Source organism: Brachionichthys hirsutus, chromosome 10 (assembly GCF_040956055.1).
Source record: "Brachionichthys hirsutus isolate HB-005 chromosome 10, CSIRO-AGI_Bhir_v1, whole genome shotgun sequence".
Classification (NCBI taxonomy): domain Eukaryota; kingdom Metazoa; phylum Chordata; class Actinopteri; order Lophiiformes; family Brachionichthyidae; genus Brachionichthys; species Brachionichthys hirsutus.
The window spans coordinates 7,540,675-7,562,100 of NC_090906.1; the positions used below are offsets into that span (position 1 = coordinate 7,540,675).

Sequence of the window (21,426 nt, forward strand, 5' to 3'; positions counted from 1 at the left end):
TCTTACACTGAAGCAATGTCAGGATGTGAATGTTCTCAGACAGCTGTGGACGTCTGGATTTCACCGCTGACCACTTCCATCGGCTTGTCACAGTTGTTCAGCTTATGCAGACAAAAAGCAAGGACATGTGACGACTTGATTATCAGGTTGCTTGTGTTGAAGTCTTTCACACCATTAGGTTTTTAGTTCCAGCACCGGCTCCTCAAGCATGACTGAACCCCCCACGGAGGAGGAAATACATGCATGGGGCAAATAAAATATAATTTGAAACAGAATCCAAAACAAAAAAAAAGTCCAACAGTTACAATTTGTGTGTTTTAATGGCAACAAGAGTCGAATATCTGACGTGTCAGCGCCATGAAAACTCCCTCAGTGGTGAAGAGACAGTAACTCCACATTTCACCGTAAAAACACAAATCACGTTACAGTAATTCTGATATGCTTTGGGCTGTTATTCCACTCACTGGTGTCTGTTATATTCTGCAGTGTGAACAGTCCAATGAAAATGTAAGGATGGCTCTGAATAATGCAACGTCTGCATATAACAGGCTGCATATAGTAAACAAACTGTCTCTGTGGGGGTTTGTCACAATTTCACCCTGAACATTGCAAACGGTGATAAATTTGATTCATGGTGTTTCGTCAACGGATTTCCAGCTTAAGCAGAACCTCTGGGGAGCTGAAGTTGCTCCGCGTACAGTAACGCTGACAAACGTTTGCATAGATCTGGGCTCAAGGTATATTTAAAAAAACTGATGTAATTATAATTTACGTAAAAGTAACAAAGTCTGTTTGTTGCTTTTGAGAATAGAATTCATAATATTTAAATTCCATCATGAACGTGCAACGTAGTATATCTCGTTTTGTGCTTTAGCTGCAACTGAATATGTGTGAATTTATTAAAATGTTACTATCTTAAACAGAGTAACAGATTGTGTCTCTGCAGGAACAGGTGATTTCCACACCCCGAGGACAATGTCAGTTCAACAGCAACTCCTACTTCTTCCATTAACAGGGGTTGCTGCAAGGACAATTTGATCAGTTTGACAGGTTTCCATGCCAAGTACTTTTGGCACTGTGATTGCGTCCCTTGGAGTTAACCGCAGACTGACCAAACAACTGTCCTGTTTTTCCTTTTAAATTTCATTGTCAATTGCATATTAACGTTTTATGCTGTTTTCATTTGTTCCTGTATTTTTGGCTCACTAATAAGACCTCACTCTTTATAAACCCACATAAAACCGCTGCCGTATTGTGTGTTGCTGTGCAAATGCATGGTTTTGCTTTGGGGCTTTTAGAGTGCAGTGCTCCAAATCAATGCAGCCCCCCCCCCCCCCCCCCCCCCATAAATGACAATGTAGAGCAATTAATTCAACACGTGTAGGGTTTGTTCTACAGTTGGGTATATATCTACTATCAGAACTGTGAATGGATGAAGGCATCATGATACAGATGTGTATTACTTTCTGCAGGTATGATTTAAATGGCGGCATTACTGCAGATTAGGTCTGCTGCTTGTCCCACTTGTCCCGATCGTCCACATGATTGTGAACGAAGGCTTCCCTCGGCTGCATGTATGGACCCCTCATCAGTCCTGGAGCCCCTTGGTGTCCGACTGGCACCGGCTTGGATCTGTCTAGCAGGCTGGCATGCAGGAGGTGCGTCAAGCCCGCCTGAGCCAACCGGAGGAGACCGGAGGCTGAGCGGGAAGGATTTCACATTTAAAGCATGATGGGGCTCATATCACAAGGAGACGGAACACCAAGGGGGGGATTTGTGTTCCTTGAAATTCATGGAACTCGATCACATGACAGGGTCATTATATTTTGTAAGCAATCAGAATAAAGTGGTTGATTAATTAACCCCTTTCTGGTTTTTTTTTTTTTTTTTACATATCTGGTCATCGCAAAATTGGCTTTATTTCACTGATTTGTGAATAAATTGTATGAACGAGTCCCTTGAATGACTATTGTCCAAGTTCTGGAAGGAGAAATAGATTTTTTTTAGAGATTTAATTTCCTTTAACACTGCAGCGTATTAAAGGCAGAAATGTTGATGGATCACATATCTTGTTGGAACTTGAAATGAATTAACTGGGCCTTGGTGACGGCACGGACTGGAACCGATGCCCTCTGTCCTGAACAGGGTTCACTACAAAAAGATCAGATCCCTGTCCTCTCAAGGACAGGGATACCCAAGTCCATGCCTGCTCCTCATGAATCCATCCCCGGGTGCAGCATGCGCGCGTTCAGGATGGAATTCAAAGCAGCAGTGTTTGACGACCAGCATGACATCTTAGAAAATGTTGAATGGCATTTTAGAAGTAATCGGGTCAACTATTGACCTCGGCCTCTGCTAGGAGACCGAGATGCTCCGGAACATCACTCTCTCACCCCAATTTGAAGACATGTATGGTGAATATTCTCCTTCTTCTTCTTTTTATATGGAATGCTGACGCCTAATGAAGGTGCGGCAGCCGGAACAGCCTCTGTAAAAGGCGCTGACATGAGATAAAAAAGGCAAGAATTGATGAGCAAAATGTAATTTAGACTTTCAGGATGGTGTTTTATTTTGAAAACCTCCGTAGGAAGTTGCGACTGATTCCTCTGGCTTGACAGAGAGCCCGGCTGTGTGTGTAACCTCAGACAGGTGGAGGAGACATCCTTTACGCAGCTGAACTGCACCGTGGCTGGACCTGGTCGCTCGGGGCTGGGCTGGGCTGGGCTGGGCTGCCGGTGGACGCTTTGCGCGCCCCGGTGCGCGCATCCTCTCCTGCCGCGGCCGGACTAACAGCATGGTAGTAGATCTTTGGGCTGATCATCCTGAACGCGCGCATGCTGCACCCGGGGATGGATTGATGAGGAGCAGGCATGGACTTGGGTATTTCCCCTGAGCTTATCGTCCTGTAATTTCCAACGCCCTGCTTTTGCTTTCGGCGATGGAGAACCAAGCAGCCGAGACGCAGAGCTACGAGGACGTCCAGAAGAGCGGCTACCTCCGCAAGCACAAATCAATGCACCGGCGGTTCTTCGTGCTGCGGGCGGCCTCGGAGCGCGGTCCGGCTCGGCTGGAGTACTACGAGAACGAGAAGAAATTTCGCAGTAAATCTCCGGTGCCCAAGAAAGTCCTGAGCCTGGAGACTTGCTTCAACATCAACAAACGCGCAGATTCCAAGAACAAGCACATGATCGTGCTCTACGCGCGCAGCGAGAGCTTCGCCATCGCGGCGGACAGCGAGGAGATCCAGGAGGACTGGTACCAAGCGATGCAGGACCTCCAGAGCCACTGTAAGACGCGCACACGCGTGGCACCATTTATTACCCCCCCCGTCCCTGCGTCGGGGCCTCTCCCGCCGTGGGGAGTCTGCTCAATATCTGCCTCGGCTTGTTCTCTATTCTAATTGTTTTTGTACATCACGTTTTTTTTGTTGTTTTTTTAAGCTGCGGATCCTTCATTTCATTTTAATCTAGAACTATATATATATCATCGCGAGTGATCAATCTTGACCGTGCGTGTGTTTGTAACCGAGACAGGTGGATCCGACCGACCCGGAATGGGGCGGCGCGCTGCGGAACACGGTCCGAACCTGCGGAATAAAAATGAATATCATTTAAACTATAATCTTTGTGTAATCATGTGTAGCCGCCCCCCCTCCACCCCCTGGTCGAGTGTATTCCATATCAACCCCGTTTGGGCATGGCGCAGAGGTTCATATAGCAACCATCCAAAGGACGCATCATGGAGCGGCAGCCTATCGCGCTGCGCGCTGCGCGCCGCGCCACGCCGCTGGAGCTGTGTGCGCGTGTTTGTGTTTTTCTGCCACAGCTCCGACTAACCTACATTCGTGTTCCACGAAGCCACCGGCAGGGAGGAGATGAGAAAAAAAAGTGCTGCTGTGGGTTCTCCTCGTGTTTACGTCGTTCTGCTTATGTTGGAGCCGACCCCCCCCCCCGTTATCCTTACTACAGCCTGATGGGCTTGCCCCTGCTTCGATGCTGGCAGCTTTCTAAACCATCGAGACGCGGCGTTGAAATAAAAACATACGCGCTAATTTAATTCATTCTAATACGCTGCGCTAATGGAATGTCGGTAATGTAACGCAACGTTACGCGGATTCTCCGGATTAAACATCTTTTTTTTCTTGAGAATGGGAGATAATTGAGTGGAGATCGAGGCGACTGCAGAAAGAAAAACAATCATTGATCTGTGATGATCAATCACATGATCGACATTAAACTGGAACAATCGTTGCGCCCCCACACTGAGGTTTGGAAGTGACCATTTTTTAGATTTTTCTCGAACCAGGCCAGTTTGCATTCATTTCGTGACCCTCATCTGACGTCATGTGTGAACACAGATCAGTGCCGTGACGTCACACTTACAGCAGGCTGACGAACCAACCCTCGAACTACAGCAAACATGGATGTGAGCTGCTCATTAGTGACGTGCGATACAACACATTTCCCTTCCTATCCGATATACTGATATTTTGTATAAATTTAAATATATGATGAAAATAAAGTAGTGAATCTCAAAACATAAATTCATAATGCTTCATCTGATGTGGATTCAATGATAGTGTCTGCGAACAACAAGGGGCTACAAACACCTGCTGTTTTACAATCCTGGCTGACTCAAATTGAAATTGCCAGTAAATTTATTAAAATACATGAATGCCACAAAAATTACCTACATTTTGATATATTAATTATATTCACTTCTTCAGGAAACCATAAGTGACTAAATCTAGGCTTTTCTGCAGATGTGAGATTATCCTAGAGATTATCCCAGTGATACATACACATACTCCAGCATCACTCCAAACTGAAGTCATGCAGTTTATTACTATAAATTACTTATTTTACAGCTATATTTATTAATGTAAACTCCATCATTAAAGTATCAAGCGCTGCTTAAAGCTCCGCGTGTTCTCCTCTGTACCTGGATAGTACCTTCCTGCAGCACCTGACGCAGCGAGGGACGCTTGTTTCGCCCTATAGCAACGAGGGACGCTTGTTTCGCCCTACAGCAGCGCCTGACGCAGCGCACCCCTCCTCTGTAGCCCGACTCACCTTAAACGCCTCGTATTCTGGGTTGTGGTATTGTTTGAGGTGTTTAACAAGTTTTGTTGTGTTGCCACAACTCCTCGCTGTTTTTCCACAAATACTACAAGTTGTATCTTGGCTTTTTGTGACACTTTAAGAGGTCCACACGTGACTCCTTTTCCAATTTGCCATTTCTTCAGTTGAGTGACTGAAACGCCGCAGCACACACTTACCCAGGCAGAGGAAGAAGTTCTCACCGATCGCGTATCATTTGTACGAGATCCCAATATTTAGCTGCTTTCCACTGTGTTCCTGATACACATGTACTACCTGAAATGACCGAAGTATTGAAAGTATCGATATTTAGATTTTTGAATTGATTCTAGAGTGTAAAGTTTGGTATTGGTTTCAACAGGTTGTGTTTTATTTCAATCTTGGTTTTCTAGGATATTTTATGCGTGTTGGATGTATTTAGTCCTTTAATGTCTGTATTTTAGTATTTATCTGTTCTTTATTGCCGTCTTAGGTAAAACCCCTGAAGACTATGGCAGCAGCGGAGAGTGTAGCTCTCCATCTCCTGTTCCCACCTTCAAGGAAGTGTGGCAGGTCAAGGTTTGGCCCAAAGGTCTTGGACATGCCAGGAACTTGGTGGGCATATACCGGCTGTGCCTAACCGAAAAGACCGTCAACTTTGTCAAACTCAACTCTGACGTGGCAGCAGTGGTGTTGCAGTTGATGAATGTCCGTCGGTGTGGCCATTCGGAGAACTTCTTCTTCATTGAGGTGGGTCGTTCAGCGGTTACCGGCCCTGGAGAGTTCTGGATGCAGGTGGACGACTCTGTGGTGGCTCAGAACATGCACGAGACCCTGTTGGAAGCAATGAAAGCCCTAAGCGAGGAGTTCCGTCAGCGCAGTAAGTCTCAGTCTGTGGGAACATCGTGTGGAGGTGGCACCGCTTCGAACCCCATCAGCGTCCCGAGCCGCCGCCATCATCCGAATCTGCCACCGAGCCAGGTGGGCTTCTCCCGGCGAGCCCGCACAGAGACGCCTGGAACTGGAGGCAGCAGTACAAGCACTTCGCCTACATCACGCCATGGATTCCCAAGAGCACGAACTGCCAGCATTGGGGCAAGGTCGGAGGAGAGTGGGGGAAGTGCTAAAGGGGCGTGGGCCAGCTCCAGCCCAAGTCTTAATGGTTCCTGCTCCACTACGCCAACATTGAGACCTAAGCCCACCAGAGCTCCAACTCCTGCTAAGATTACCCTTAGCCTTGCACGTTATACGCCTAATCCTGCTCCCTCTCCTGCTCCAAGCTTGTCGTCCAGTTCGGGTCACGGATCAGAGTGTGGTCTGGTGGGGGCCGCGGTGGGAGGAATGGCAATCTGTTCATACCCCCGTGTTTCTCAGCGAGTGTCTGTGTCGGGTTCACCAAGCGACTATGGTTCTTCAGATGAATATGGCTCCAGTCCTGGGGAACACTCTCTGCTTGTGCCCAGCCTGTCTGGACATCACGCGCATGGAGAAGGCTCCTCCAGCTACATAGTGATGGGACAGCGGGAGGGTCTCCTCGGTTCTCATCGCCGCTCAAAAGGACGGCGGATATTGCGCCGTGCATCGAGTAGGGAATCTGAGGCAGAACGTAGACTACTAAGCAAGAGGGCCTCTCTGCCTTTGGCAGCCCATGAGCGACTGACCCCACATACGAAAGATGAAGATGATGAAGAATATGCCATCATGTCACATACAGGCAACAGAGAGAGGGCAGACGTGCATCACGGCTCAAGAGCTCCGGCAGCCGGGGGTGTGGCGCTTGAGGAGGGCAGGAAGAGGGGTGACAAAAGCAGAGCAGAGATGGATACAGGGGCAACTGTGGATAGCGGATACATGGCCATGTTGCCCGGAGTGACGTCTCCCGTTCCACTCTCGCCATCAATAGGTATCCCTGACACTGGAACCAAACCCGGAGCCGAGGATGAGTATATGTCTATGACTCCTAACAACAGTGTGTCCCCACCTCAGCACATCCACCAGCCCAGCTCGGAGGGCTACATGGTCATGTCTCCCAATAGCAGCAGCTCCACAGATCTGCACCGACTGGGCATGTGGGACAGCAGAACCAGCATGGAGAGCCGGGCTGCGAGCGACTACATGAACATCTCGCCTGTTTGCAGCCGCTCTGCCTGCAGCACGCCGCCCTCCCACCCCGAACAGCACCAACTGCAACCAAAAATGTTCAATTCCTACTTCTCCTTGCCGCGAGCCTATCAGCATACTCTCTATACTCGCTTTGAGGATGACTTAAACAAAGGGGAAGGGAAAAAGGACAGCAGTAGGCAGGATGGCGCTGGAAGGGGAGGGGGAGTGGGATATAGCAAGAGAAACAAAATGACCGTGGGCTCGGCGGGAGGCTGTCAGCTCTCCATGTCTTCCTCTTCTTTCTCCTCCAGCTCAGCCAGCAGCGAAAGCCTGGAAGACAAGTCCATATCAGCAGGGAGAGGGTTAAGTTTATTAAGGACCGGAACGGAGTGCAAGAGCGCAGGAACGTGCACGAAAGAAGGGCGTCACCAGCCAAAACACGGATCAAGTGCCAAGAGCCCGAAGCCGCAGCGGAGAGGCCGCCCTCTCAGTGTGATCGCAGACATGACTAAAGCAAACACCTTGCCAAGGGCGAAGGAGAACCTGCTGCCATCGGCGTCTCAAAACGTTGGTGATTACGTTAGCATTGTCTTCAAGGAGGACGGCAAGTATGATGGAGGACGATGTGCGGGCTCTAAACACGCTGTGATCCATGGAACGCTTCGGCCCATTAATCAGCCGCTTTTCTGCCACGATAATCCCAAGAACCTTCCCCGCAGCTTCTCCGCGCCGTTGTCCACCTCTGCCGAATATGTCAGCATGGATCTAGGGAAGACCTCCACGGCCCTAACGGCTGCTAGATCCACTTTCAACAGCCCACGGGGCCAACCAGCTGTTGCCCCCAAAGCCCGCCATGAGCACAGCACATCTTCACCTCTGGCTGCAGAAGGCAACGCCGGCCACAGGACGAAAGGAAAGGCGGCAGCGATGCCGACAGGCGCCCCTGCTCCATATATGGATAATAAAGGTTCCAATTCCAACATCACAGGAACAGCTGCCATTCACGCTGCTCAACCGGTATCCATGGCGCTGGAGACGGGGCCTGGCTTCTCACCAGCCGAGTCATTCCACTCACCAGAGCGGGCCAGCCGATTGGTTCGAGGTGACTCGCAGGGACGACAGAGCCACCGCTCAGAGGCGTTCGACTCGCCGCGCTCCCTACAACGCCACCCGTCCTCCTCCACATCCATCTTCCAAGAGGGAAGCCAGGCAGCGAGCCATCGGCACGGTTTGGAAGGCTCATTGTGGGAGACAGCCGGTTTATCTGCCACAACTCCGCCACAAGCCTCCGCCGAACAAGGCCTTAACTATATTGACCTTGACTTGGCCATTAAGGAGAGCCCTCAAGCCGGAGTGGAGCATCCTCCTGCCCCCTACAACATCACAGGAAGTGCAATGGCCAGCAGTGCCGGCTCCAGCCTGAATACTTATGCCAGTATTGATTTCTATAAGTCAGAAGAACTAAGAGCACACCAGAGCAGCAGGACGGATGGTCAAGGTAAGTGGAGCTGCAAGCTGATCCTAAAATATCTGTTCATCAAAATATTATAGGAAATCCTACTGAGGCACATTTCCAGAGATGCATTCTTGGATATTGTCTTTCAGGGTTTGCAGGTGGTAGCGGTGTCTACAGTGGTGCGTTCGTTTGCTCATCTTTCAGATGATCAAAAAAACAAAGCTTGATTTTTTCTGTGTGACTCTTTATAGATCAAATCGTCAATTGATGAACTAAGAAAATAAAAACTTCATAAACACTAATTTACGCTTTTCTATACTAATATTTTATGATACGAGTTTAACCCCAAACCTGCACACAGCCGTGGCTTTTCAGTCTTTTCATCCTTCACCTCTGTGTACCTTCACTTCATGTTTCCAGGCTGTGGGTTGTCTGTGGAGTCTCTTATTATCATAAGTGGGTGTTCAGAGAGCAAAGCCAATTGATATGTCTTCTGGTAATTAGCCATTCCACATAAATGGATGGAGAGAGAACTAAAAGACAGTCCAGGTGGTTGTGTTCATGTGGGGGGTGTGCAGTATCGACCGCTGAATTTCATGTAGCAGCTCTGACACTTTCCTCAAACTTAATTATTTAAGGTTTAACGTTGGTGATGGAAGTCTATTTTTTCTGAATGTACACTGGCATGTGGAAAACTAAAATCTGCAGAAAGCAGTATGTTAAAATATAAATACATAGGTAAATATTAATATTTATGAGAGGACTGAATGGAACAAGAAAAAGTGCACACCTTATTCAGGGAGAATGAATGATTGCCATGTAATGCTATTCAATTTCTCCAAATATATATATTATCATAATAACTGCCTAATTATTTAAATTGCCAATGGTTTAATTTATTATTATTTATTTGTTTAAATAAATTTAAATTACCGGTACTATCATTTGCCATGAAAAGTGCATCTACTCTTATAAACTGCAAAAAGCATTTAGCCCACTTTCATTAATGCTGTAATAATGGAAGTAAATACATGAAGCCTGGGAATAGGGAGGACGGACGCTGCAATGCAGATAATAAAGCCTCCAATACACAGGCATGGTTCTCAAACATCCAATCAGCACTTAAATTATTTTTGCTATTATCACATTATACGCCACCCGCATGTTTTAATTATATTTCAATTAGGCACTCAAATTAAATCCTTTAAATTAAAAATTCCAGAATTAAATCAAGAATATGTATGTATACATGTGTGCACCATGTTTTATTTGCACTATTTCTATACTGTCTGTTCAATGACGGAACTTGAACACTCCAGACTGCCTGATTATAGATGATGGCCACCCATGTATAGACCATCTCCAGTGGTCATTTTTTCATTCTGTAAAACTGTATAAAATTGTACATGAACTCTAGTGAAACCTGTTGTGTGGAAAGGCTCTGATGTAAACTTCTGCTTGCTTTTGACTCTTTTCCAGATTGCTGATCTCGGCCTGTGATTTGAGCGCAAAGCTCTAGACGAGTTTGCGAGGGCAGACGGTCACAACAGACCTGTACACCAAGTCCACCCACTGAAAACCCCTGGGCGACTCATCCCCATCGTGCTTGCAGTTTTCTGTCAACCAAATGTGTGCCACACACACACACACACACACACACACACACGGTCAGGGTAAGGAAAATGTGTAATTTAGCCTTTATTTGAAACAGAAATGGCATGTGATCATCATTTTACTTAATATAATGGAAGACAACTTGTGTGTGGGCGATCATGTGGGCATTAATCAGGCCTTCAGGGAATTACACTAATGGCAGAAAAAGTCCATCTGTGTAGTTTCATTTTAAAAAATAACACTTGTTTGTTATTGGAGCAATCGATTCAACTCTTGTAGCTCGAGGCTCGACGTGGCAGCCCACGCAATTACATTTTAGAGGGTTTATTTGCAGTGAAATTCTCAACGTTTGTGTTTTTATATATCGTCACATCATCCTTTGTCCATATTGGATAAGTGAAATGATCTTCAGCTGTCATTTTGACTCAAAATAAGACGGGAATGCAGCTTGACAGGAGTTTCATACACTCATATATGCTGTCGCTGTATTCTGTTTATTTATTATATACAGTTGCCAAAAGAAAAGTCTGTACACTTATGGACCACTGATTACAGAGGATTTTCTAAATGATCTTATCACACGGGATGGAAATTAAGTGAATGAATAATGCAATTTTAATTTACATATATCTTGGGTTTTCTGTCAGGTTGTTTTATTTTTTGCACAGGAATAAAGTGTTTCTGTGAAACCCCCACACATTTTACATCATAAATATGACGAGTGCAAACGACATTAAATCGGGTTTCACACAGTTACATTTCCATTTTCACATTCAGAGTCGATAGTCGGTGCATTTTTAGGGAAGAGAAAGACGCCGCTCTCTTTATGCATTCAAAATGATCCTCCTATAATACTGTGTATTGTGTGTGTTTTTCCACACAGAGTTAATTTGATCCTTAAAACTCCTGATATGAACTCACACAGGCGACTTGTTTATTCAGCCCCAGCTTACACAGTGCATAAACTAAACGTCACATGTCCAGTAGCCGGGTCTCAAATCTTGCCTGTATGCAAATGTTAAAGCCACAACCCATCGGTGGTCGAAGATAATTGGATCGGACAGTAATTCGATTTTGTGTATGTAATACGACACGTACTGAAGGAATCATATAATGTGGTTGTTGGCCAGGTGGGATTAATACTGCCGTTAGGGACTGTACAAGTTCTTCAAGTTACAAGACAATGACGAAGAAATGTAAGAAGTGATCCAGATCCTGCATCCATCCTGTGATCCATTTTAAAATGGGATCAACCTTCTCCAACACAGACATTCATCAAAATCCATCAAAAACTTTTGTATTTCTCATGGACATTCCAATAAATAAATATATTTAGCCGATCATATGACCATGTCAAATAGAGGATAATGAAAGCCATCTTGGTGCTGTATTTAAAAACAAAAATCACAAGACATGATTTAATTTGAGAAACTATTGAGACCCTCCCTTTCACTCCTAAAATACCTTCTCCATTCTCCCACTAGTAATTTTTATACAGTCCCTAACTACAGCCCATATGTGAAAGCACACGTGTTAGTAAGTTGACAGGATTCAAATTAGACCTTATAATAAACATTTTGTTTGCTATTTGAATGTGAGCACTTTGTCATTCTCTCTCTGTCTCACCGTAAAATAAATGCAGCACCTTTGAATCGTGGCGTTACTCAAAGTCTTTGAAAGTGTAAACATTTTTTTTTTGGCAACTGAGCTTTTCTATTATATCTTTGTATTATACTATAGTATATACTACAGTACACTAGTAGAAGGACAGAAACTATAGTGCATACTGTAGTGTGTCGTCATTTAACACTATTCTAATATGAAGTGACACATTACAACGGTTATATAGAATAAACAGTATACATACAGTTTAATGATTAATACTATATAGCTTAGATATCTCTATAATCTTTTATAAAGTGCCTCATTTTTGATTGTAGCTGTTTTTACACAGGTAATCTTAAAATGGGTTGTGAAAAATAAAAAAATGAAAAGAAGCAGTTTCTCTCCTGAGTCCAAAATGTGAACATCTTTACAGACAGACTGGAAGTGTTATTGTTATCACTCAGCCATATTCAAATTGCCTTACTGTGTTGATTAGAAACATAAAAATAAAAACAAATGTCATTTTTATTTTATTGCAGGGCCTAATACTTCAGCCATAATGTAAGCACTTCCCTTTTTTTTATTTGCCTTAGTCGAGCTGAGGTTTGGCCAAAAATACACAAAGAAAAAAAAAGAATACATCTCTGTCTTTGACTTTGGGTCGTTTCACACGACGGGATGTGTTCACTTCAGGTCCTGCTGTAGCTGACGGCCTACTGAAAGAACATGCATTCATCTTCCAGGTGAAGCTGGTTAATAATGGTCACTGTGGAACAGGAAGCTTGCAGAGAGAAACTAGCCAGCCCTTAGAAAAGAGTAGCTTCCACCAATGTAGTGGAGTTTTCCCAATATATAATAATACAAAAAATATTTTTATTAATAATGGTGTTCTTTGGATGTGGATTTGGATCAGTAGTTATGGGATATAGTCTTATAAATTTAAGCATTCTGCATCCCAGAATTCAGCACTACCTTTGTATTTCTGGACACATCACACAAAAAGGGACTGTTCGACAAAACGCCATTTACTGCCATTAATGCGACGCCACAGCGCCAGACACCATCTCTCCCAGATTCCACAAACGCACCCACATCTGCCTCAAAAAGCTCATTGACATCCATCCATAAGAAGAACATAGTTCCTTGTGTCTCACGATTGAGCAGGATGTATGTTCTAACAGGATGTCAAGAACGTATGTACTTATTTACCTGCAGGATATTTAGAAACCCGAGACAAACAGGCCAGGAGGTGATTTTAACCACTCGGTGTTTAGCCTAAACCCCAGAGACACTTATCATCACATTGAGGTGGATTATCTGGATGTGGATTCAGTGTGAACAGCTTCTCTCTTTGGTTTCTCTTTTTTTCCCCCCCTCTACACTCAAGACTCTAAATTATGAAACTATGGGCTGTTTGTGCTCACACTGATCACTTTCTCTTTTAACCCAGTCTTAATATTCTGCTGCTGTCAAATTGCCAAAAAATATCTACTACAGTGTGAAGATTGTTTGCAAAGTATAGACACACAAAACCAGACACAGATCTGATTAAAAAATACATTTTAGCTTGACAGCCACTGGGCTGGAAAGTAAGTTGTTTCAATTGAAATGGGCATGATGTTGTGTTGACAGACATTTCAGTCGAGGAAAGTAAGTTGTTTCAATTGAAATGGGCATGATGTTGTGTTGACAGACATTTCAGTCGAGGGCTCTGGCTGTGTGCAAACAGGGTCAAAATTAACAAGTCTTTCCTGATGGATTTTTAACGCTTAGATTTTTTTTTCTCACCGTGTTGTTTTACTAACCAATTCTGAGCCTGTTGCAACTTCTAAATGCTTCACTGCACGCCGTTACAATCAAGCAAATTAGATTATTTGAGGTTCCTCACAGACTGACCTCCTTTCGCGTCCCTAAAGACACCCGGCCCACTCTGCCTTTGCAGCAGCTTCGTTGTCGGTGCTTCAGCGAGCTGGGTTGAGGACCACTGATGCTGAAAACTGAAAAGGACATTTTTGAAAATCTGTTTTTTCTAATGTAAATTTAATAGACCTTGTTTTTTTTATCCTATTAGGTAAAAAAAAAAAGCGATGTACCTTGATTGAGCGCGGCGGCCCACTACTGCCCACAGCCTGTGCTCAATGCTGAAAACAACACAAACACTTGGAGGATTTCCACCTTTTCTAACTTGTCTTGTTCTTTTGTTGAAGTGATCTTTTTTTATATATAATCTCTTTGTTATTCCTTCTGTTATAATTGGGGATTACCGATGGTTCTCTGGCTGTGCCCCATAATCTGGAGTTCAAGCAGACATAACAGTTGGTAGCAAAGCTCCTCGGAGCGTCTGAGAAGGTTTCGGGGCGTTACTGACGTCAGGAAAGGAGGGACGCAAAAATAAAAGCTGTGGCATTTAAGTATACGCAGTTTGCGATATTGCATATTTAAATTGCTTTGACGGCGTGAGGCTCGTTGCAAGTGTTTCCATTCTCATGTGCACGGCAGATGTAAAAAAAAAGCTTCTCATCAACAAATCATCAGAAATATTTTGGTTTATTAAAAAGGCTGGTTTTGTCGCTTGAGAATATTTTATAATGAAAACGAGGCACAGAAAATGCTGATTCATGTCTCACTATGGGAAATGATACTGTATGTACAATCAGAACGGCAATTATGATTAGAATGGACAGATTGTTGTATGTATTTTAAATATGATGACGGTACTTTGATAATGATGTAAAATGCAAACAGACTGACGAGGAACTATGTGTATGTAAAGTATACTGTGTATAGAGGAGTTTGCTCTGGGGAGGGGGGGGGGGGTCATTCTGTTCATTGCAAAATTGTTCAAAACAGAAAATTGATGATTCTTGTCTGTGATGTAGACAACGTCAATGTTTCTTTTGATAAAAGTCAAAGTGATATGGAACATTTTGGGGTTTTTTTTTTAATGAATGCGAGACACACAGACGAGTTCATTCTGACTGCTGTACCAGGTTTTTAAGGATGAGACCGTGAACAGAGAGCACACGCGTTTAATCCCAGGTTACCATGCTGGAACAGATGGTACTTTGGTAACATTTCAGTTTATAGATGATTAACAGCGTCGACGTTTTGGGGATATTCTGTGGTTTGATGAGCAGCTGTTTTGAAGCAAAGTAGTTCAAACCACATTGTTTCAAAAATACGTATAATTGTTAAAATAAAAGGAAACTTTTCTCGGAACAAAAAAAAAAGTATTTACGTTTTTCATTTATTTAATTTAATTGATCTCCTTGAAATTTACAAGATTACCACGCTGATTAAAAGTGCAATTTATTACGACGTATATCTTCTGAAACATGTTGTCTTCTTCTTCTTCCAACTTGTCCCATCAGGGGTCGCCACAGCAAATCAACCTTCTCCACTTCACCCTGTCCTTTGCATCGTCCTCCCCAACACCAGCCACTCTCATGTCCTCCCTCACTACGTCCATGTATCTTCTCCTGGGTCGACCTCTAGCCCTGTTCCCTGGCAGTTCCATCCTCAGCATCCTTCTACCTATATAGTCTCTGTCTCTCCTCTGTGGACATGTCCAAACCATCAAAGTGAATATGACATTTTTCATCTCCTGTAGGCTCTAAAAACATGACACCTGCTGTGTGTATATAGATAAAAGTCTAAAATGAATACAATAAATACTATTTTCCTGAATGTATCTCCAAATATGTAAGCTACGTTACATCTTGTTTATGTATACTAAAAATAAGTTTAAGAACAGGAGAAAAGACAAAGGAGAAAAACATTTATTTTCTGACTGTAAGCAGAAAAGTAATGAATGAATTCTCTCAGTTTTGGAAATTTCAACAACTACCGTATGTTCCATGTTGGGTTATCTTTCTCACTTAGATGGCCGTCCATTAATATCTGGCATCCTGTCCCAAGCCATATTAGACTCATTTTAATCCCAATCCAAGGAAGTCCTGTATTGTTAGTGTGATTTCACACAGCGCTGATAAAGCAGGGCACTGTGACTGATCCAGCACATGAAAGCTCGGTGTTGTTCTGCAGGAAGGCGTTATAGACAAATGTGTGAGAGCACAGAACTCCCAGGGTGACTCTGATTGAGACATTCCAAAGAAGTTCTATTTATACCAATGTTTGGATTAGACTCGGCGCAGTTGTCGGTTTAATAATTCACAAGTGCTTCTTTTAGGTTTTTGAAAGTATTAAGCCGATATAGTTTGACCTTTCACCTTAATGACTTTCTGACACACCTAAGAAGTGAAGAACGGATAAAGTGCTCTAAAATAATTATATTAAAAATATTATTTAGAAATTACAATGTTTTCAGCATTTCAAACCTGCATATACACTAAATGGCAGATGCTTATTCGCTCATCCAAATATATTGCACACTAAATGTTGGCTTGTCTGTTATACGGGCATCGCGGTGGCATGGGGTTTATGCTTTGTGTGTGAATTCTCTGTCCTCGGGTTTCTTCCCACCACCGAAAACAAGCAATTTATGTCAACTGGGTATTCAAAAATTGTCCACAGATATAAGTGTGATCACGAGTGGGAGTCTGTCTTTCTGTGTGACTCGTCCAGGGTGTATCACGCCTCTCTTCCGTCGTCAGCTTTGTGATAGGCTCCAGAGTAACACGTGATCCAGATTTGGATAAGCGACTGAAAACGGGATTATTATGATCGTCTGTCCTTCATGAAGATGAATTAATTAATTAAAAGTCTCAAAAGAGGACGCAGTTGTAAAGTTGCACTTTATCTTCAACAGCCAAAAATACATTCGACCAGCAGGAGGCGTTGTAGAACTCGGGTCGGTTTTAGTTAAGAAAGAAGAAGAAATGGAACGTAAACCGGAAGTGTTTTCGTTTTCGTGACCTCGTAGATCTTAAATTACAAAGATGACTCAGTGGCTTTTTCTGTCTGTATCTGGCTTCTGCGTTAGTGGCTTTTAGTTATAATATAACTAGTAATGTTAACTTTTAGAGGATAAGTAGATAAAAGATATTCAGCATCATTCGGAATTCTTTATTAAATGTTTAGTTTACAAAAAACATGGTTTCATTAAACTTACGGTTTTATTCATTGGTGATTTTCAGGACACAACTGCGTAAAATATAGTTTTATGGTTAAAAACAATGGTAGAAGTGGGAATGAATTGAATTCCGACCGGTACTTTCTGAGCTGGTCTTTTGAGTATAGTGATGCTCTTCGTTTTTCTCCAGCTCTGGAATCACTGAAGCGACAACATCGCCCGAGCCGCTGCTCGGACTCGGCCTTTGACCTCGGGCGAGCAGCGTTCCTGTTTATTTTGGAGATGACGTGACGTTTTTGTAGACTGTGGCTCGCGCGTGGACAACATTAGGCTTGTTCACAGGATCATCATCCCGAGTTAATCGATAACGTTATCGCTCAGCTGCAACGCGCCGATGAGCTGAACGCCGGCTCTCTCCTCCTGTGAGGTTAGTATTTCATTTATATTCCTTTGTTCATTTAGGTTTTATATATATTTCAGGTAAAATATAGAAAATGTAAATTTCTTATAATATTCCGACCACTTTAAATTTTACTTAAACTCTATTTAAAATCGTTTCTTACTAATGCGCTGCTCCTCTCAAATGGATGGAGGTGTTGATAATTAAAATAACTTGTTTTTGTGACCGGCTGGAAGGAGACCCTGCAGCGTCTCGGCCCTCCGCGGCGCAGTTCGGACGCATCTGGTCTAAAGTACCGGTAAAGGATGGCAAACGTCCACGCGTTTCTCTCTGCGTGATGAGCTGGTATCGCCCTCTAGTGGTGAATATGTGACTGTCGCGGGGAAGGGCTTTTCACAGCCTGGGGCTTTGAAATCTCACCGTCGTGGTGATAAATTGTCCGATAACATTAAAATCTTATAAATAAACTGATTGTACAGGAAAGCAACGCAACAAACCATTAGACGCTGCATTTGCTGTAAGATATTTAAGATTTAAATTGCTTTCGTCCAAATAAATAGTAATTTACAAAACAGTAATCAACTGCAAGCCAGACAGCTTTCCCTAAATAGTAATTCAGTTATAATTACATGGACAATAATGAACAAAAGAACATTTCCAGCTCCAGCGTCACTCGCTGCAAGCAATTCGGATATCGTCTCGTCTTCAAGGAGATGAATGAAATACTTTTACATGTTTTTAACTCAGTTCTAGAATTCTAAATATTTCACTTTTTTTTTTCATATTTGAGGTCTAAATTTTCATTTCAGTTGCAGATTTTTAAAAATGTAAGATTCAAAACTTCTTGTTTTACTGTTCAGTAAAGTTAGAGTTAGTTCATCTTATGAATCTGGCCTCCGCTTCATTTCTCCCGACTATAAATAACTTCTGTTGCCCGAAATAAGGACGGTTTCATGACAGTGAACTTTGTAACTCGGCTCTTGATTGCCCTGCAGAAACCCACACACAATCGCTGTCAGAGGAGCATTTTAGAGCAACAAATGGCTTATTGTACTCTGCGTGTTTATAGTAATTAAAGTGCTCCATAATCAGACGCAACAGTGCGACGAGGCGGTAAAGTGTCCTTGGTTTGTCTTTCTTTGTAGCTGTGAGAAAGGGCGCCCTCTTCTGACGACGTCTCACGCGCCATGGCCCCTCACCCGGCGGTCCAGGCCATCATCGACCTCTCTGCAGGAGCCGTAGGTAATTACAGAGCTTCGCTGTTTGTCAGCTGACCTGGGCTTTTGAGGGCTTCTTTAATTAAATCTCTGCAAGGGGGGGCGGTATGTGTCTTCAGTGGGCAGCCTTTGGACACAGCGAAGGTCAAGATGCAGACCTTTCCAACAATGTACCGGGGTTTTGTCCACTGTCTGGTGTCCACCTGCAAGCAAGTGGGCCTGCGTGGCCTCTACCAGGGCACCTCGCCGGCACTGGTGGCCAACGTCGCCGAGAACTCCGTGCTCTTCATGAGTTACGGTTTCTGCCAGCAGGTCATCTGCTCCGCGGCGGGGCTGCCCAGGGAAGCGGTGCTGAGGTACGCTGTGCAGTAACCACGCCGTCCTGGTCGGCATGACGCCAGCCTTACTCTGAAAGCGCACGGCAGCTCTCCAAATGTCTTCCGTTTCAGTGACGTCCAGAAGGCCTGTGCCGGCTCGGTGGCATCAATCTTTGCCTCGCTGGTTCTCTGCCCCACTGAGCTTGTCAAGTGTCGGCTGCAGGCCATGTATGAGATGGAGGCCTCAGGAAATATTGCTCAGAGCCAGAAGTAAGTTTAGAATAAGCTACTGTTTTAGCATGATATTATAGAGGTGCCGGTATTTGACTCAGATTTCATGACAATAAACTCCCTAATACCAAGGAGATTACCGGTAGGCTGTGTTGAAAAATGACTAGGATTATACACAAAAATAAATTATTTTCCTATGCCCAATTGTTATTCTAAGTAATTAAAAAGTAGTTTCAGCTACTGGTGCAGCTAAGTTAGCATTGTGCAACCTGAACATTTTAAATATGACTCGTGCAATGTTGAAATAAAAGAACTAATATGTAAGAAGCAAAGTGCTAGATCGGTGCAGTGCATGTGTCGCTGAGCCGAGCGTCTTTGTGCTCCGTCTGAAGGACAGTGTGGTCGGTGGTGAAGTCCATCATGAAGAACGAGGGACCGCAGGGCTTCTTCCAGGGCCTGACCACCACCGTAGCCAGAGAGGTGCCCGGGTACTTCTGCTTATTCGGTGCCTATGAGCTCTGCCGCACCAGCTTTGCAGACTACATGAAGTGTGAGAAAAAAGACATAGGTAATAGATTACTCTTCTGACGGGTAACTGGGTCGGTAGCCCTCTCCATTGTGTCTGAATGGTGTTCCTGTTTGCAGGGGTGGCTCCACTTTTGTTCAGCGGGGGCTTCGCGGGGGCGTGTCTTTGGCTGGTGGTTTTTCCTATTGACTGCATCAAGTCTCGAATCCAGGTCATGTCTATGATGAACAAACAGGCAGGATTCTTCAAAACCTTCATGTCCGTCGTCCGTACTGAAGGTATTTATAATGAATTTTGTGTTATAATCTTTGACGGGATGTTTCCAGTTCAGTTTCGGTGCAGGTTTTCTTTTACTGAATTTTTAAACTGGCATAATCTCGGCTGGTTTCTGTTTAGGTTGGAGGGCGCTTTACTCAGGTCTGGCCCCCACCATGGTTCGCACCTTCCCCGCAAATGGAGCTCTCTTCCTGGGGTATGAGGCCAGCCGGACGTTCATGATGGAGAAGTTTGACTGACACTATATGAAGAACACAAACGAAGGAGGGTGAACTTGAAGTGAAGCATTTAGTCAGATCCGTAAATGTTTGGACACAATTCTCACCTTTTTGTCTCTTTACATCACCACAATTGATTTAATGCTAAACAAACGAGGTGCTTTAACTGCACATCTTTAATTTGAGGCTCAATTTAAAGGTTAAATTATGCAGAGGTGGAGTATAGAGCCAAAAATAAAAGAATTGTGGTGATGTCCCAATATTTATGGCCTGCCTTCGAATCAAACTCCAGGTGACGCTTTAAGCTTTGTGTGGGTTCTGAGTTTTTGCCAAAATGTTCATTAAACTTTGCTGAAAATGCACACACCCCAGCTCTCGTACCTCTGACGTCATATTTGGGGTGCAAACCTTCTGTTTAAGTTTTTAAATTTTAAATCTTGTGTTTTTAATGCCCCGAAAAATGCCACTGCCAGCAGTGCAACGTGCAGCACAGAGTACAGCAACAATGAACAACCACTTTTGGAGAAATCTTTACCACTACAGTGTTTTATGTCTGCCCCAAAGTAGAATCCACACGATGCTAATTTCATTTTCTTGCTCTGTATGCAGCTACAAGAAGAAGCACACACCACATTATGCTGTTTATTTAAAAAAGACAACTATATAGAACGTACTTAAATTCCTGGAGGAAGGTTTCCCGTAAACATCTGGAGCGGCTGATACATTTAACCTCAGGAACAGCTTAGTTATTGTCATTCTCAGCAAAGTATGTGACTTATTTTTAACACACCACGGACTATTTAGGAAACAAAAGCTACATGAAATGAACATGCTAAAAATAGTCTTCGGTGTTTCAAACATCAAAGTTAAATTCTACTGATTTTCAGTGACCTCTAAAGAAGCCTTGAAGTACAACCAGCAAGTGTCTAAAATTTGTTTGGCCTTATTTTCAAGATTAGCTTTTGGATTCCAGTTGCCACTTTTTACTTCTTTTTCTTTATTGAAATACTGAGAAAACGTCACCTGCCTCCTAAAATGCATTCATTACATGCCTCATTCCAGGTCCAGCAAATTGTTTTTTATTGTACTCAATAGCTGGAGTTCTGATTCATATTACCGCGATGTCCTTAAAGGATATGGATATTTTAGAGTCCTAACAAGCTATGATGCTGCAGAAACGTTTGTACCAGTCCTGGTTCATGACTTTACCAGGTGTGTCCATAACCTACATTAAAAGTTGAATAGTAACTTTCCTGTGTTTTGTCATCTGATTTGTAGAAAATAAATTAAAAATTACTGTGGTATCCGAGTATAACACAAGAACTGATGCAAAGGATCAGGTTGTCGTTAAAA

At 43.6% G+C, this 21,426-nt stretch overlaps 2 protein-coding genes across 2 annotated transcripts; both read left to right on the top strand.

Annotated features, from left to right (window-relative positions):
* The first annotated feature begins 2,938 nt into the window (after nt 1-2,938).
* Nucleotides 2,939-17,179, top strand: si:ch211-284e13.4 (insulin receptor substrate 1-B). Its single transcript, XM_068744322.1, has 3 exons — nt 2,939-3,287; nt 5,572-8,679; nt 17,079-17,179. Exons 1-3 carry the CDS (start codon nt 2,939-2,941, stop codon nt 17,177-17,179), a joined length of 3,558 nt encoding a protein of 1,185 aa, XP_068600423.1.
* slc25a15b (solute carrier family 25 member 15b) lies at nt 17,155-21,322 on the top strand. The gene is made up of 7 exons (XM_068744495.1): nt 17,155-17,315; nt 18,434-18,530; nt 18,603-18,861; nt 18,955-19,092; nt 19,446-19,621; nt 19,699-19,857; nt 19,976-21,322. The coding sequence occupies exons 2-7, from the start codon at nt 18,476-18,478 to the stop codon at nt 20,092-20,094; spliced, it is 906 nt and encodes a 301-aa protein (XP_068600596.1). The 5' UTR covers nt 17,155-17,315; nt 18,434-18,475; the 3' UTR covers nt 20,095-21,322.
* The last annotated feature ends 104 nt before the right edge of the window (nt 21,323-21,426 follow it).